This window comes from Colletotrichum spaethianum (genome assembly GCF_022836535.1).
Source record: "Colletotrichum spaethianum MAFF 239500 DNA, contig05, whole genome shotgun sequence".
NCBI classification, from domain to species: domain Eukaryota; kingdom Fungi; phylum Ascomycota; class Sordariomycetes; order Glomerellales; family Glomerellaceae; genus Colletotrichum; species Colletotrichum spaethianum.
The window spans coordinates 1,031,433-1,049,615 of record NW_026054775.1 but is presented as its reverse complement, the minus strand read 5'-3'; the positions used below and the strand labels follow the sequence as shown (position 1 = coordinate 1,049,615).

General features: G+C 55.6%; 1 protein-coding gene across 1 annotated transcript; it reads left to right on the top strand.

The window, feature by feature from the left end:
• Positions 1 to 10,360: 10,360 nt before the first annotated feature.
• On the top strand, positions 10,361 to 11,948 carry ColSpa_02829 (tyrosinase; the record flags this gene model as incomplete). Its single annotated transcript, XM_049269041.1, has 2 exons — positions 10,361 to 10,542; positions 10,604 to 11,948. 2 exons carry the CDS (start codon positions 10,361 to 10,363, stop codon positions 11,946 to 11,948), a joined length of 1,527 nt encoding a protein of 508 aa, XP_049124998.1.
• Positions 11,949 to 18,183: the final 6,235 nt, after the last annotated feature.

Genomic DNA, 18,183 nt, shown 5'->3' with positions numbered 1-18,183 from the left:
ACGGAGCAAGACGCGCGCGCGCGCTTGCGGCATGTCGTCGGTGCCCGTAGGCAGCGGAGTCGGAGGCTTGCGGGAGCCTGTCCTGGCGCGATAGAGTCACGAGCTAACAATGCTCGTCAATACGGTCCTTGCTGCCTCAAGCTCGAGCACGAGCATGCCGGTGGCCTCTGGGTGGCTCCGCGGCTGCAGCTGGGAGTGCATGGGTGTAGCCTGAGAGATTTCGAGCCGTATCACGAGAATAATGTAAATGACAGATGAGTCTTCACAAATCATGATTGGGCACCTCGGACAACTTGAACCTAAGCAAGAAATGCTATTAAAGTTTCCGGGCTACTGTTGTAGAGATAGGCGGAAAGAGCATAGCCTCCATGGCTGTCACAGAATCATGAAGAAGCAGGAGTCTTCGGGATCATGGGTATCGAACGCGTGTCAAGGCCATTAACTGGCAACTTGCCCAGTTCAGATCTTGACAGATGACCTCATCGACAGCAGCCCAAGGATCTCGAAGCAATTGATGATCAGCTGTACTAGCATCTTCCAATACGAGAAAGCTTACTCATATGAGTGGTACTCACGTGAGCCCGCGTGGTATCAGCACGTTGGACCCCGAAAACCAGGGGCAGGCCATGACGGGCATATTCCGAAAGCTACAAGAGAAAAAAGTTTCCGAGGAGCAGGGTCCAAAGTTGAGGTCGTGATCGATGCGGAGTTTGATCCCCACTGTCACTCGGGCAAACCGCGCCAAGACAGCTCAGACGAGGGACCAGGGCCAGCAGAAAGCTCTTGTTCTTCTTCTTCGTTGGCGTCGTGCGGCGTGAAAGTTCATCTCAAGTTTCGGAGATGCGCGCGATTTGGGAAAGTGGGGGTTCGAGTCAGTGATTTTGCCATCGATCACCGGCAGATGGACTGTTGGATGGCAAGATTTTCTATTAGAAAAAAATTTGCTCCGCCCCAAAGGCTTTCTGTCCCCAGTTTCGATTTTGAGCGAGTTCGGTTGCTGAGGGAGGACACACGCCGCTCACGGGTCTTGTTACCCAAGCACAGCATCCAGGATTGACGAGGCAAAATGTGCGCCAGATAACAGATAGGCAGCAGAGACTCAACGTTGAGGAAGCACATATAACCAGTACATAGTTACAAGACGAACCAGGACCCCCAGCCGGGCTCTCTAGCTCCATTCTACCGGCGATCCGGACAAAGGGCGGCAGAGTTCATTTATGGCTTTGGTTCGCGGCCCGGAGCATAATGTGGGATGGTCCGGTGCGGTTTCAAGGCCTCAACGCTCGACATGGGTAGACCGAGTTTGCTGGCGTCGAAGACTCGCCAATGAAAATTCGGAACTGAAGGGAGTCCAAAGTGGCCTATTCGGGGCCGTTATTACGACACATCTCGAACCCAAATGGCACGGTTGAAAGTGTTCGATTATCGTCCCTGAGCGCGCCAACCGCCGATGTCTGAGGTCAGTTCAAGATCGGTCGAACGGTCGTCCCCTCCGCTTCTGCCTCACCAACCAATTTTGCATACCGTCTTCAGGTAAGCCTGCCGTGCCAGGTCAGACACTTATCCTGCCATAAAGTTCCATGACATGCAGCCGTCGAGATCTTGTGACCTTAGCGTCCCAGTCGAATGCCTTGAAGCAGGCAAGATCAGGCAACGCGCAGATACTCGGTGTGTACCGCGCCAAGCACCTCCCGGAAGCTCATTGGAACCAGGGGGCAGGCCAGGCAACTGCAGGGCGGTGATGTGATGGAGGGCCTATCCGTGCCGTCTGAGGTGCGGGTGGATTGGCCGAGGCGGGAAACCCGAAGGAGATCGGCAGTGGCCAGAAGCTCATCGGCCTCTGGGTTGATAGGTGCTGCACTCCTTGGGTAAGCTCTGGATTGCTTGGCTTTGCGGGGGTCCTGGAAGCATCGGCAACCGTTCGCCTGTCGTTGGGTGAACCACCGGAGACTCCCTGAATAGCACGCATTGAATGGTTTCGTCCAGAACTCGTTAAGAATCGAAATTTGGGTGACTGGCTACGAAATCAAGTTCTTCTCGCTCCAAATGACGTTGGATGCCGACATTGGCATGCCAGATTTGGGGCGCCACAACTCTGCACCTGTTTGCAAAGTTTGGTTGCCTCGGCGTTGCTAATCTCGGGACTACATATTTAATGTTGCGCCAGCTGGAATGGCAGGCTTTCGGAAGAGTAGAAGAGATGTCGGTCATCCGGCCGAGCGCGGAATAGACTTTGGTAGCTTGAGCATCTCCATCGTCTCAAGTGGCCGAAAGACAAAGCGGAAGCAATGACCGTTGGCTTGTGGGAGAACGAGTGGCATTCCTGAACCGCTGCTACGGGGACAGCTTGAAAGACCTGCAGTCTGCGTTCCACGGTTCGAGACGGACGTGCGATGCCCTTGTATCAAATGAAGCCAAGGCGTAGTGTAGCGCTGCCAGCGGCGGTGAGCTTCCAGAATACCGTGACCAGCCATATGCCGCTTCTCGAACTTTTTGATAGAGTGCGCCAGTACTTCTGCATGTTACTAAAGCTGCCCCTCCAGCGTATGAAGCAAGCAGGCTTACTCAGTACTGTCAGCTCTACAGATATGGGGAGAGGCATTTTCATCCCTTCTGGAGGCGAACTCGTTGCCTCGTTTATGCCGACCATCATGCTTCAAGCGAGCAAGCTCACAAAACACGATTATTCGTACCCACCGCCACCGAACAGTCAGTCGGAGCTCGCTCTTTGTAGCAAAGTGGGGGACCGACGATTGCCAGACAAGGAAACACGCTGGACGCCTCCCAAGGTGCCTAGCGAGATGCTTCCCGCATTGCGTTTCGCTGAGAATCATCTCGAGCCGCACGGCCGTCTTTGGGAGCGAAGCCCGAATCTGTGTTTCTGTCATATCCATGGCCATTGCAATCATTGTGAATTCGTACGTCCCAGCCGAGCCAGGAGACAGGGCGTCGCGGGAGCAAGCGCTTCATTCCACAGCATGCACGGAATCCAGCTCCCCGTCATGCCGCAGACTAGGGATCGTTGCGTAGGGGTTGCTGCCCAACTCCGAGACAGTTGGCTGGACAGGGGTAAACGGTTCGGACGTCTGAGTCGTGAGCTTCGGTCAGGCAGTGAGCACAATCCGGATTTTGACCTTACGGACGGTCCAAAAAACACGGTGAGGAGACGCCTAAGCTGGGAAGCGCTGGCTAATTTGCTCGGATTGCTGGACACTGTGGCTTTGAACCCGGAAGCTGTTTGTGCCTTGTTGTTGGTTCTTTGAATGATGCGAGTTGGCCTGGCGCCACGAGTGACGTGGGAGCCGTCTAATGGCTTTGGTGGCGTTTGACCCTATCTGACACTACAACTCACTGCTCTAGGTGCGCCTAGCACACGTGCACAACTGAGAAGAGGCAAGCCTGAGGTGAGATCCAATCCACGATGGGCGGTTGCATTGCAGGCCTATGCCTCCTCTTTGTGCATCGCAAGGGAGAGAGTGGAGGGCACAGGGAGAACCCCCTGTTGCCGCCCCTTGCTGGATATCCATATGCTTTACTGTTTTAAGGAGGGAAAGTCAAGGGGGCATTGGTATTGGGATTAGATATCTCGGGCGCCAATAACTAAATCCGAGGTGCTGTTGTTGCATGACGAACGCGGGCGGCACCACACTGGTTTAGCATGTCCTCCGAGACGACAATTATGCCATGGTACGGCACCCAGCAGGACTATTTCTCTGTGACATGATCAGGCCAGCTTCAATTTAGACGGCAGAGTCCGTATTCAGCGTATGTAGAGTAGACAGATCGATCTTGCTGCGACACCGCTCTCGGTCATCCGATAAGAGATGGTGGTCTCCTGACCGATAAGCTGGAGTGAATGTTCCCCGCTAGGTTTGAGAATCGTGATCCAGTTGCGGGGAGAAGGGCTAAGAGCGGTGAGGCTCTCGTTGGCTGGGAGTTAGCGCATGCTATTCTTGTGAGAGCTGCATCACCTGAGGGATTAGCAGGCGATGGTAGATGCGGCAATGTCGAATGATGAAGGAGCCGATCTTGGTCCTGGAATTACATGCCGACTGCCGATGGAAATTGGCATGACAGTAGCCTCGGGCCCGTACATTGGTGACATTGGATGTCTCTGCCAAAAACGTGTAGAGCACGGTAAGTCGACAAGTCAATGTCGAATTACAAGGGCTTGCACCATATCTCGCCCTTGGGGCGGACGCGAGGGTGCACTCCAGAGCTGTCGGCTTGGTTCCCGAAGATACAGTTCGCGCCCTGCATGTCTTCCGGCGGATGGGGTTGTAATCGGCTCCATGTAGGCATTTGAGTGCAACCAGACGGATCGACAAGAAACTCGGTGACCGATGATGGGTCATGGCGATGGTGGCCTAGCTGAGAATCCTGGGGTTTGGACCGCTTGTGTTTCTATGCCACTTTCTGGCAGCATCTTCGTGGTGCCCGCAGGACTCGGTGGTATCTGTCTGTGCACTTCGAGTTGAAGTATTGTCAATCGTTAAGGGTAGCCTTCACCCAGAGCCGTGGCCACCAGTCGCGGATACGCCCCTCTCGTATCATTCCGTGCCATTGACGCAGCCTCCGCAGTGTGCCCGTCTTGCGTGCGTCCCTGTCGTGTGCGTATGTACTGCAATCTTCCGAAAGCAGCGATTCGAAGCAAGGGTTCTTGGATTATCTGGGGCCTTGGTTTGGGGGCGGCCGTAGCGGTTTTTCAGGCTCTGAAATTTCCCCTTGGGAGAAGCGGTGGAACGTTTTTCGGTGGAGCGTAGGACCCGGGCAGCCAAGGGCCCCAGGGCGCCAAATGTTGCTGACCAGGTATTTCCCCGTCGTTGTCCAGTGACCCAGTGGAAAGGCGCTCGTTGCATTGAACTGCGTGGCCAGTGCGGTGTTCCAATGTCAGGACGGGGGTCTAAGGCGAGAATGGCCTGGTGATTGGCCAGGCCACAGATCACCTCAACTTGAAGCTCGGTTGGCCGGTGGTGTTGGACTATGTGTTCCGATTGAAGTGACGGAGCCGGCGGCTGTGTGCTGTGTGTGGCATGTGTGCGTATGCCTGGAAGGCTCGGTGAAGCTGAGCCATGCTGATGCGATGTCGTCCCCGGCTTGCTTTGTCCCCTGTCTGGCCTCTTTGCCGGGAGTTTACAATAGACATCAGGAGAGGTACTGCAAAGGCGCGGCGACAAGGGCATGGCATGGCACCTGCGACAATAGCGGATAGACTCTGGGAGGCTGGCTGGCTGGCTGGCTGAGGTCACAGACCGCCGTCCTGGAAGCATCGCGGGAAAATTCGACAAGCTACCTAAAAAGGGGGCCCAAAAATAAAAATAAAACCATGGTGTGCAATCAAGGACATGACAGGGTAAGAGGAGAGAATCTCGAACATGCGGGCGGCCCTCCCGTCACGGTAAGGCAGAAAGGCGGGAAGCCACGAACTACCTAATTAATTACAAGCTTGCTACGTTGTGCCTTCCTTCGCTCTTCTTCGCAGGTGGCAAGCAAGCGAGCAAGCACTCACCCACTACTTACCTACCTGAGGTATCCGCATCGTACAGTAGGTATCTTGGTTCCGAAATGCAAGGCAGGAGGCAAGCAGAGGTACGTGCTTCCAGGGCGAGGAAGACGCGCAAGGGCAGGTACCTGCCACCGGATATCTGACGAGCCAGGCGCTTACTTTGTTCCATTGGCTCCCGCCTCAGAAAAGGTCCAGTCCAGTCCAGCCCGGACCACCAACCTTCAGTCGTCTCCAGTCTCCGTATCCATTCAGCGCCTGTCCGCCCCAGTGGTCCGCCGCCCGCTGCCCGTCCGCCAGTACCAGTCAGCCCAGCCCTCACACTCTCCTCATCCTCCTCCTCCTCTCCTCCGTCCAGGTCTGCCTTTTCGCCTCCACTTTTGGGCTCCCATCCCATTAAGGTACCCTTTTCCCTTCCTCCTTCCCTCCTCCTTTCCGCTCTTCCCTTCTTCACCCACGATCTCTTCTTGAGCCCTTGATTGCCAAAGGCTACTTGCCCTCCCCAGCACATCGTCCTGTCCCGCCCCGTTGGACACGGCTTTTCGTTGGGTTTGGAGACATTTTCACCTTCGACAGCATCGATTACAAATCCCCATCTCCGTCTCGATTGACCAGGCCATCCGGTCGTCCGTCTCCCATTCTTGACTTCAGAGAACCCTCCCCCCCCCCATCCTCGCTCGCACTGGTCGGCCTCTTTCGTCACAGGTACAAATCAACCACCACCACGACGTCCACCTCTTTCTGGCACACAACGCCTCCCACCGCTTCCGACACGAAACGCGTATAGACACCCAACAGGTGAGTTCTTTTCCTGCCTGGTGCATGTCATTTTTCAATTCTTGTTGGCCCCGTTGTCAATCCATCGACAATCATTCCGTTCTCGGACCACTCCCGGTTGGAAATCCATTCGTTCTCCGTCTGCCCAGCCTAGCCTTGGGCTGAGAGACCCGTGGGTTTGCTGGTGGATCCGACCTTTACCTCATTCAACCCTTCTCTTCCAAGACCTCGACCAACTCTCCACTCTTCAAACTCCCATCCCCTTCTATTTTCCAACGTCCGATCCTACCTTTTCATCACCCCAACGTCACAGCCCCCAAGATTTTTTCTACAATTCATGCATCTTTACTGACCTTGTTATCATTTCATCCAGCCTACAGCTCCGCTGTCGACTAGTTGGTTACTCCGTCAATCGACACTCAACCCATCAAACCAAAAACTGCATCCGCAAGGAGCAGTCCAAGAACATCAGCCAAGATGACTACAATGGTAAGTTGTCAGTTAAGGAGGAGTTCGGGGCGCAGGATGAACTTGGCCGGCACTGTCAGGCGTCTCTCTCGACTGTGTTGGATGCCTCCTCGTGCCCCGACTACCTGCCTGTCAGCCAGTGCCTGCTCCCTGCTAACGTCCTCGGCAGGATCTTCGCGTCGGTAACAAGTACCGCATCGGCCGCAAGATCGGCTCCGGCTCGTTCGGTGACATCTACCTCGGCACCAATATCATTTCTGGCGAGGAGATTGCCATCAAGCTTGAGAGCGTCAAGGCCAAGCACCCCCAGCTCGAGTATGAGGCCAGAGTCTACAAGTCTCTTGCTGGCGGCGTCGGCATCCCCTTCGTCCGTTGGTTCGGCACCGAGTGCGACTACAACGCCATGGTCCTCGACCTTCTCGGTCCCAGTTTGGAGGACCTTTTCAACTTCTGCAACCGCAAGTTCTCTCTCAAGACCGTTCTGCTTCTTGCCGACCAGTTGATCTCTCGCATTGAGTACATCCACGCCAAGTCCTTCATCCACCGTGATATCAAGCCCGATAACTTCCTCATGGGCATCGGTAAGCGCGGAAACCAGGTCAACGTCATCGACTTCGGTTTGGCCAAGAAGTACCGTGACCCCAAGACGCACTTCCACATTCCTTACAGGGAGAACAAGAACCTTACCGGAACGGCCCGCTACGCCTCCATCAACACCCACTTGGGTGTCGGTATGTTATCTGCGCACGCTTACCCCTAGTCCGTTTTCCCATGGCCACTGACATCCTCGCAGAGCAATCTCGTCGTGACGATATGGAGTCCCTCGGTTATGTGATGCTTTACTTCTGCCGTGGATCCCTCCCATGGCAGGGACTGAAGGCCGCTACCAAGAAGCAGAAGTACGACCGAATCATGGAGAAGAAGATGACCACCCCGACCGAGGTCCTTTGCCGCGGCTTCCCTAACGAGTTCGCCATCTACCTCAACTACACTCGATCCCTCCGATTCGACGACAAGCCCGACTACAGCTACCTCCGCAAGATCTTCCGTGATCTGTTCGTCCGCGAGGGATTCCAGTACGACTACGTCTTCGATTGGACCGTGTACAAGTACCAGAAGAATGCTCAGGCCATCGCCCAGGCCGCGGGAGCTACTCAGGAGGAGGACGAAAAGGCGCGGGCATCTCGCACGAATGCCGCTACTGCTGGTCAGCCGACCCCTCAGTCTGGCGCTAATAAGCCTAACGCCCTTCCCAGCTCGCGCCGCAAAGTGATTGAACGAGGATCTGGTGCTGGTGTTGACACCCCGGATACCAACCGTGCCGTCGGTGGAAGTGACAGGATGTGAGTGTCTCCCCCACCAGTCCTGTGGCATGCAGTTGACCGCCGGCTGAAGAATTGTTGCTGACAAAAGCATGCTGACCTAGTGGACGATGATTTAGTTTGCGCTCGGCTACGAAGAGCGCTGGTCCAGCATATGGTTCGAGCTCCTTTCTGCCGAAGTGATCCTCGACGGCAGCAACCATATGCATCTGTCCAACATGTTAGAGTATGACCAGACCGGCTTGCTGGCTTCATTGCTCCGTGGCATGGCTCCCAGGCATCACGATTGGTAACGGGTTCTGCTCACCAGCAGGGTCTCTTTGATGATACGCCTTGCCACGCGAACCGGTCGCATTCTCTTTACGCATTTCTCATCTTCGTTCTTCGACATTTTTGGGTTGATTTTCATGGATGGCTCGGTTTTTTCATGACGGGACGCCCGACTCTCGAGACGCTCAGCAGACTTTGCTGTTGGGCCTCTTTGGGTTGGGCTCCATGGCAGGAAGAACTCGAACGGCACGTCCGGTACCTCACCTGTGAGGCGCCGTCGTCGGGCCGCTCCGCGAGACATTCCCCACCCGAACCTGAGTGCCCTGGTTTTCTTACCTTGCACCTCGTCGATGCGTTGGAGTTGCGTTCCACCGACGGTTTTTCCTTGTTCTGTTTCCTTAACTTTTCTTACTTCATTTCCTTCTGGTCACGCGCGGTACGATTTTTTTTTTTTTTTGATGGCTTCGCACCTGTTCTATCACGCGTCGAGGCCCGCTTCTGGGGAGGTATTTTCGGTGAGGGGTCGACCACGAGAGAATCCTAATGTGAGGTGTTTGGAGCTGCGGATACAGTCAGACAAGACATGACTCAAACTGGGTCTCCAACGACAACACCGGCCCGATACAACGCATGCAGAGCTAATGAGGAGGAGAGTGATGTTTTCATTGACTTTTGGTATGGTTCGTTTGGTTGGGAAACCGTAACTTCGGCATTTGCACATGGGGGATTCTGGGCCTGGTGGGAAGACCTACCATGACTGCGATCCTCGGCAACTATCAGGGGCTCTTGGGAGTGGTCCAGCAATGTCTCGGGAAGTTGATGGTCTTGATGCGGCTGCCTCTGGCAGACGTGTTGAAGGCCGCTCTTCTTAGGACAATGGTGCTTGGACTCTCAACACTGCGCCTTCATCATCCATAGATCTTCATTGGTCTGGCAAGCTTACATTTGGTGGAGGCGGAGCACGGGTAGTTGTGGGCATGTCGACAAGCGGTGGAACCAACCAAAATGCATGGTAGCTTCTCAATTTAACAATGTTGCGCGGTAGCTCGATCAGTGCATCCATGCTTGGTGACAATATAGCTGGCTCTTGTGATGGAGCATGTGAATGCATGTGCTCCTGTGCCAATTTTAGGCAGCCTCGCCTTCTGCGATGAAGGCAAGTCCTCTGTTCTCCCAGTTTACGCTGAACTACTGCTGGAGGAGTTATGCCTCGCGTAGGACTACAAGCAAAAATCCGGGCTGCACAGTCAGCTCGGGAGGCTGGCCGTCGACATGAACACCAAATCGGCAAGGTTGGCGTCAGGAGGCTGTACGGGTCAGGTGCAGCCTTGCTGAACACCAAGTCCGTCGGGATACGGCAACCAGCTGACCGAACGACTCAGAAAAAACCTCCATCATACGTTGCCAGACAAAAAGTATATATCACAGCAAAATTCTGCCTAAGCTGTGGGCTGTATATCTCCCCCTCCATCTCGAAACCCCTCGTTACCAACTCGACTTTGGCATCCAAGAAAACTGCACCGCACCGGATTCAACTCAGTCCTTTGCTAAGGTAGCCTCAGTCTTGCGATCTTTCCTTCTCCCGAGTTCATGGCGCTGGCCCTTCCCCATTTCTTTCCCACCATAAACACCAAGTTTCATTTCCTGAACTCTAGCCAGAGCGCCTTTCGGCGTCGTTTACGTATCGGGCAACTAGTGTGTGGCTGTACAGCACTTGCCTCTGGCTACTTCGCGTGCGGCCCTACCGCCTTGGGCAGTCTGGCCGGAACAACGTCAGGACTCTAATCTGTGTCTTCCTTCGTCTACTCCTTGTTCATTTTTCCCTTGTTCATACACAACCCGATTTTTTTATATATCTCTCTCGGGGTTGGCCTATTGTATCATCTACATTTGACTGATTCTATCCATCATTCGTGGTCATAGAAGAGGGGCAACAAGCTGACTAACAAAAAGGGCAGCCAAGGATTCCCAGCGCCCAACCGATAATCGTCATCGGCGTTTATCACCTCCGACAGCTCTGATGGCGACCCTTGTTGACGCCAACTCCACCACGCCCACCGACAAGATGGCTCCTTCGACGCTCGACCTGTTTATGTTGACGTTCAATTGCGCCAAGAAATTCATCGACGTTGGTGTATTCGCAACTCACCTCAACACTGCCTTCAAGCATGATGCCACTGCACTGCCAGAGGTTGTCGTCTTGTGAGTGCCCCGTCGCGTGACTTTGCTCGAGTCCTTCCGCAAGCTAACGTGCGCCGTCCAGCTCTTTACAGGAGGTCGCCCCGTTATCGTATTCCTTCATCGGCGGCTACTTTCTCAGCCCATATCTCGCACGTTTCGAAGAAGCCTTGAACCTTGCCGCAACTCGGTACACCAACGAATACACGTCGAACGGGCAGAGCAACGATGTCGGCGACGATGACACGATTTCGGTGAAAACCACCGCCCCTACCCCTGTGCGGCCATACACCCTAGTGCGGACTCGGAATGTCGGTATGACCGCCATCATGCTCTTTGCACGCAAGCCAGAGTCAATCCTGCGCGTGCAAGAGGCGGAGGTGGGCTTCGGTGCTGCAGAAATGGGCAACAAGGGCGCTGTGGCTCTGCGAGTCTTGTACGAAGGCATAACACCGGACGGTGGGAAGAAGGAGACGGAGTTGACTTTTGTGGCTACTCACCTGGCGGCGATGGAGTGGAACTTGCCCCGGCGAAACGCCAACTGGGCAGCCATCATGCGGGGCTTGACTTTCGAGAACCCCGAGGACATTCTGCATCCCAAGAACAAGCCCAGCACAGCCGCGCCTACAGAAGGGGAAGACCAGGTAGACGGTGCTGGGGACGAAGGAGTGCACCTCTTGCACGACGAGCACCATGCGCAGACATTGGCTCTCCAGGAGCGTTTACAGGAGATATCTGTCTTCAAGCCGAGCTCGCACCTCTTTGTCGGCGGTGACCTCAACTACCGCATCTCCACGACGAGCCCGCCGCCGATGGCGACGTTCCCCAGCCTGGATCCGGACAGCGAACACCATTATGCTCGCTTCTTTGCCTTGGATCAATTGACGAGAGAACGCCAGGCCGGCCGGACCTTGCATGGTCTCAGCGAGGCGGAGGTCAAGTTCCCACCAACTTACAAGTACAACGTACTGCCCCCGGACGACACTCGTCTCAAGGTTGACGGTGTGGAGGACGTACCGTGGGTATTCGCCCCTCACCGATATCCCGGCTGGACGGACCGAATCTTATTCCTCGACGTCCCCTCGTGGACTAAAGCAGAGCCTCGGAAAGTCGATGTGAAGTCCTACGACGCCCTGCCCGTGGTGCGGAGCTCAGATCACCGAGCCGTCTTCCTGAGAGCGGCGGTGCCCCTTCTGACAGAGGATGAGCTGGCTCGGCCGTCCTCGGAGGTCTCGACAGCCAATGGGGTTGATCCCCGCCTTGTGCTGCCGGTGGCCATCGACCCCGAGGCCTGGGAGCGACGGGCGGCGGCGAGACGCAAGGAGGTGCTTGTTGGCTGGAGCATGTTCCTTTGGTCTACTAAACAAGGAGCGTTGGTGCTGGCCACGCTTTTGGCGGTGGGCGCAGGCGCTTGGTGGTTGAGCCAGTGAGCCTGAGCGGGGACGATTCGCGGCCGAGCTTGATACCCTAGCATGTATTCCGGGGGCTTCATATATGCACGCAGGATAGGTTAGGCGATGAAGGGTTTAGGCAATAAGTACAGCATTGACAAGAGCGGAGCATTGGTTATGGGCAGAGCATGATCGAAACCAAGCCTAGATTTTGATCACAAGTTGACATTCCAAGAATGGCCGCCGACTCTATTGAAGACCATAGCAAGATATTCCTGCCTGTTGTGACGAAGCCCCTGTATATATCGGGTAAATACCGGGCATGGGCATGTCTGGATGACACGGGAAGCGAGTCAAACTGTTTCTGAAAGCGTCGTCGTTGTTGGATCTCCATGTCCAATCCGGGGACGAGGGATTGACGCCGGGATAACCCGCACAACGGTTCTTTTTTTTTGGCAAGGTCGGAGTCTAGGCTTTGATCGCGTGCTACATATTGACGTACGTCTCCAGGGATGGAGTTTGTTCAACAAGGACGACGACCGTCCGTTTGGGAAGGGAAGGGGGGGGGGGGGGGGGGTGGTCCGGATCCGAGCCTCCAAGGACGGCGAAGCGAGGGGGGTTGCGGGCTTCAAGAGGACATGGTTGGGAATCCGAGCTCCGGTTCGCCGGGTGTCACGTCACTTGATTTCAATCTTCCTTTTCCGATTCCACCGAAGACGCGCGGCTACGGGAGGACGGCCACGTCCACGGGACCAAGCGGAATCCGTGGAGAAAAGCGCGCCGTTGGTCGGGTCGGACACACGGACTTCTTTCGCGACTTTTGAGGGAAGGTCGAGGCTTGGCGTGCCGCAACCTCTGACAATGTGCTTGCAGATCACTTTTGGTCTCCGAAGCAGAACGTGGCCTCTATGGGCTACCGGGTCGAGTCATCGTAGCATCGAGGCCGTTCGGTCGAGCGCTAACAATACTGTGAATCGAGGCGTGTATGCCTCCTTCTACCGCAAGTGTGGGGAGGGGGGGCTTTGCTGCGTGTGCGTGGACGCGTTTGGTTTAGAAAAGCCGATGAGGTTCGCCCAGACCGGCGAAGTTCGGTTGAGACTTTCCAAACGGTCTAGTCGATCCGGGAAGCGTCCCCGAAAAAAAGAATGCACAACCAAACTTGGAAGCCATCGCTAAGCCTTACGTCGGGCGTCAAAGAAGTTTGAAACATCCTAGGCGCGATGGGTCACGATCTAGCAGCCGTGTATCGCATATCAACGCCGCGATCCTCGGACCTGAGCGGGGGCGTGGTCACCGCAACAATGAACATCTTCATCTCTGTTGGGGGCCGGATCGGTCCTTAATTCAGAATTGCCGGCCGGGGAGGAGTTGGAAAACCTGGAAGACATCCAGGAGACAACGGTTCGTTGGGGGTTGAGGTGACATAACCGTCAGGACCTCGCCGCAATCCGGCATGGACACGACTCATGTAAAGGCAGCTGAGCCCAAGGCCAAGCTGTACATGGCTGACTGGGCGCCGACAAGCGAAGTTCGCCTATGGTTGCCCTAGGCGGCGCTTCCCTCACGCTCCATATCCCATATTTCGTGTTTCCCCCCCCAGGAGATGTAAGGTTCGCATAAAAGTGGTTTGTATGATGACATGTTTTGAGCTCGAGCATGACGGGACAATGAGACGTTGTAGGAACACGGGGGCTGGTTAGCAGAACAACCTGTATTCTCCCTTCCAGCGTCCATTTGATTTACCAGGACGCTGCGGAGGTGGCTCGGGTATCAGAACCGAAAAAAGCATGTTCTTTCGGATACCCTTTGGGACCGTGGATGAGCGGGATGAGGGGCAGACGAGAGGTGGGATGGATCGAGGACGTTGCGTCATAGGCGCCGATAAGAGTTGCTTGCATGCAAGGCGTACCTCTCTGATCAGGCCCTTTCCCTTCCCGCGGGACCGGGTGCCGCATGGCCTGGGCGGGATCTGGCTGACGAAGATGAAGTGAGGCAGCCCTGTGCGAAAGTAACCGTCTTGCATAGGATGGGGGCCGAAGAACCAGGAGCAGCAACGGTTGATTCATCAACGGCAACGCTTCGCTCGGCGGTCGCTTCAGGATGTTTCTGTCAGCTGGGTTGCTTCCTTTCTCTTTTTCTTTTTTTTTCAAAAACTTTTTTGGTTTTTAACCTTTACCGTCTTTTCATCGAATGTCGAACGTACGGAGCCCCCGTCCGAGCCACTCTTTTCTTTCCCTTTCTCCTCTGCATTGGCAACTAGGCGTGCCACGAAGCGTTTGCTGAAGAAGGCGAGGCATCACACCGCTGCCGTAGACTTGAGGCGGGACGGGGGCTTGGCTTCGTGAGTGCGCTACCCGAGGGACCGTCGGTAAGAGGCGGGAGTAGGTACGAAGGCCAGACGGGAGATCAGTGGCCAGTACTCCCTGTACGAAGCAGAGAAACGGTCCGTTGTAAGTCGGGCTCTGGGCTGGTGCGGCGACGGCGGGGCAGAGTCTCCTTTCTCCTGTCCTAAGATGACTTGTTCCAGCAACGGGCAGTACCGTGACAGAAGGAAACGGAACTGCCGGTAGTCCTTGCGCGCATCAGGGTTTCGGAGATTCAATCAAGATGGGAAGAAGCGGCGGTGGGAGCAAGGCGGACGGGTTGGGAAGCACGTCCGAGTCCAGGCGTCAGCAAGGGGGGCGGCGGAGCTTTCTTCGTCTGAGGCTGGCGGGGAGACCGTAGTGGATTTGAAGGGTGAGACTGCTGGGCGATATTGCGAGTGTGATGAACAAAGCGATCGAGCTGGTCGGTGCTGTTGGCGAACGTTGCAGAATAAGAGCCGACGGGTCAGACAGGAAAAAGGGGGTTAGGCGAAAGGAGGACGTGGCGAAGACACGACGAGCTGAGCGCCAGCTGAAGCGTTCGATGTGGGGATGACGGGCAGCGTCCGTGGCTGAGGGTCCCCCCAGGGCGAGTCTTGCAGACGGCAAACGGTTGTGGAAGAGGAGGAGAAGGATAGTTTAGAAGCTGAAGGTACGTTTGGGGTCCAATGGGCGTTGCAGTGCGAGACATTCCCCCGGATTTCCACCGGGTGGACATGACACCATTCCCAAAGAGGAAACGACTTGTCGGTGTGTCCGCGGCATTACACGCCGCACCCGCACCCGCAGCAGCAGCAGCAGCAGCAGCAGCAGCAGCAGCAGAGTCTCAAAGGCAGTCAGGAATAAGTTGCGACTTGTTTTCGTGCCGAATCTGGCAGAAGGGGGGCATGTCGACGCAAAGGGCCGCCGCATCAGCTAGGTCTGCTTGCTGGGCCTGCAACCTTGGACCTACGGAACGTGGACTGGATGGGCCGGCTGCAAGCAAGAGAAGAGAGGCGGCGGCGGCAAGAGATTATTTTCCTTCCTGTCGGAGAGGGGGGGAGAGCAGGTCGTACATACATAGTACATAGTACTCTGTACGTAGATGCACGAGCAGAAAGCAGGCGCCAGCAACCCGTGTAGATTGGGGAGGGGACCCCCGTGTTGTCGGGTACCTACCAGTGAACCCAAGCAGAACCCACGCTTTCCCACGCTTTCCCACGCCTTCCCACGCACACCACGCCTTCTTGCCTGCCATAACGTGGCGTACCCATCCCGGCATCACATTCCCCAGCAGCACCGGCGCTAGCACCAGCACCAGATTTATACCTATGCGTGCCCCTCAGTCGTGGTACCCCCCTCCTTGTCGGCCCCATAAATGGTCCTACCGTTTGTAGCTGTCTCTTCTGCTGGCTTTCGTCATTGCCACGGCCCTTTCATCTGAAGGTTTCCTCTCCCTGAAAGATCCCAGAGGTCCGTCTGCCCAAAGGTCCAAATTGCTTGTAATCCGGGGCGCACTCCCACGCCGACCAACGAGAACGGTATTGCTCCCTCGCCCATATTGAACGACAACACCACCACCACCCACCAACGAGACTAGCGCTGTGCCCGTCTGGTCCGTTCAAACGAACTCGATTTCGACGCGGAAAAAAAAAAGCGGTGCCTCTCCCAGCCTCTGGGGTTACGAACCGCCTACTCCTCCCAATCTCGACTCCAATCCCCAGGTCCAGGCCCAGACACAAACCCGGACCCCGACGAAGACTCGACCTGACCCCCTTTCCACTCTCACCCTCCCCATTGACCACCGACAAGAGGCAGCGAGACCCTCTGCCTACCAACACTTTGTTGTACATCTCGCCGACCTCGACCTCGACCTGTCTCACCTCGGACGGCCAACTTTTCAGGCCGTGATGGACGGCGCGCTGTCAAGCTGAACGACTAACAAACGAACATCAACCCCGAACCGACCCCGAACCGACTCCGACCCCCCTAACTCTTTATGACGGGAATCTCAGCAATCAACAAGAAGCTACACAACATGGCTGCCACGGTTGCGCATGCGAATCCCGTGCCGAACCAGGTCGGCGGAGGAGGCCTCTCCAAGATGATGAGTGGTGGCGGTGGTAGTAATAGCAATGGCCACAGCCATGGGCAACAACAACACTCCGACGCTGGGGTTGGTCCCGTCGCAAATCGGAGGCTGACGCCTCAAGACTTCCGCGTCGTGAGGACACTCGGAACCGGTTCGTTTACTCCCGCCTCCTGTCCCTCAAGGGCTGCCGTATTCCAGAAGACCGTTTGCTAACCACGCTCGATGCGCCACGCAGGTACCTTTGCCAGAGTCTGTCTTGTAAGGCCAGCTAATGCGACAGAAGAAGAGCGCGACACCGTCTTTGCTCTCAAGATCTTGCGGAAAACAGAGGTCATCAAGCTCAAACAGATCGACCACGTCCGCCACGAGCGCATGATTCTCGGCGACGTCGCTGGGCACCCCTTTATCACGAAACTGGTTTCATCCTTCGCCGACCGCGACCACCTGTACATGTTGCTCGACTACGTCCCCGGCGGCGAGCTGTTTAGCTATTTGCGCAAGTTCCGGCGATTTGAGGAGGACACGGCGCGCTTCTACGCAGCAGAGATCGTCTTGGTGCTCGAGTACCTGCACGAGCAACAGGGGAGGGTCGCCTACCGCGATCTCAAGCCGGAGAACCTCCTGCTGGACGGGGAGGGTCACATCAAGCTGGTCGACTTTGGCTTCGCAAAGAGGTTAAGCAACAGCGCCGGCCAACCCATTGAGACTTACACCCTCTGCGGCACCCCCGAGTACCTTGCCCCCGAAGTGATCCATAACAAGGGCCACACGACAGCGGTAGACTGGTGGGCACTGGGCATTCTGATTTACGAGTTCCTGACGGGTTACCCGCCATTTTGGCACCAGAACCCCATCGAGATCTACAAGCAGTGAGTCTTACCGAGGTCGAGGGGTCGCCTTTCTTTTTGCCACAGCCACTGACTGGTAGCTTAGGATTGTCGAGAAGCCTGTCATGTTCCCGCACGACCCGCCAGTCTCTGCCGAGGCGCAAGACTTGATCAGGTCCTTCTGCACGGTGGATCGATCCCGGCGACTCGGTAACATTAGCGGAGGAGCCGCCAAGGTCAAAGAACACCCCTTTTTCCGAGGCGTCAACTGGGACGACATCTACAACCGGCGCGTACGCGGTCCCATCATCCCGCCAATCCGGTACCCCGGCGACGCGCAATGTTTTGACATTTACCCCGAGGACGACGGCAAGCGGGAACCGTACACGGACGACTTGGTCCAGAAATACGATCATTATTTCAAGGACTTTTAACCATGTCCCGTCAGAACTTTTGTATGAATCATGTGCTAGGACTTATTTTTTTAGGGGGGGATGTTGATCTCCGGGGGGGTTTTTTTTTTTCGTTGCATACCATTATGATACTCCAACATGTAACTCTACCGGATGCGATTTAGGAAGCGGGAGAGTTGAGAAACGACGGCGAGGCTTTTAGGCTTCAGGTTCGAGAAATTGGCGCTCACCGAGACCGGGAGGGGAGGGGATTCTGCTGGGCAAACGCTGGATAAGCAACTGCTGGGAAGGATTGTTTATGGCGTTTGACTGGCGTTGACATCTTTTTTATGTCTACTACAAAGGTGGGTGGCAGTCCGTGAAGCTCATCTGGGGAACGGAGAATAGGGGCTCAAATCGAGGACTAGATGAGAAGCTTCAATCCAGCCAGCCATGCACAACTGTAGCCTCGGCTGGCGTTTCTTATTGTTGCCCCAGCGCCGTATGCGAGGTGACAATCTGTACAATAAACCAATGAAGCAAACATGTTTAGGCGCATGTTGACAGACGGCGTCGTCAGAGCGTCCCGTGAGCAACGCAGAGTCCATGCCATGACAGCAC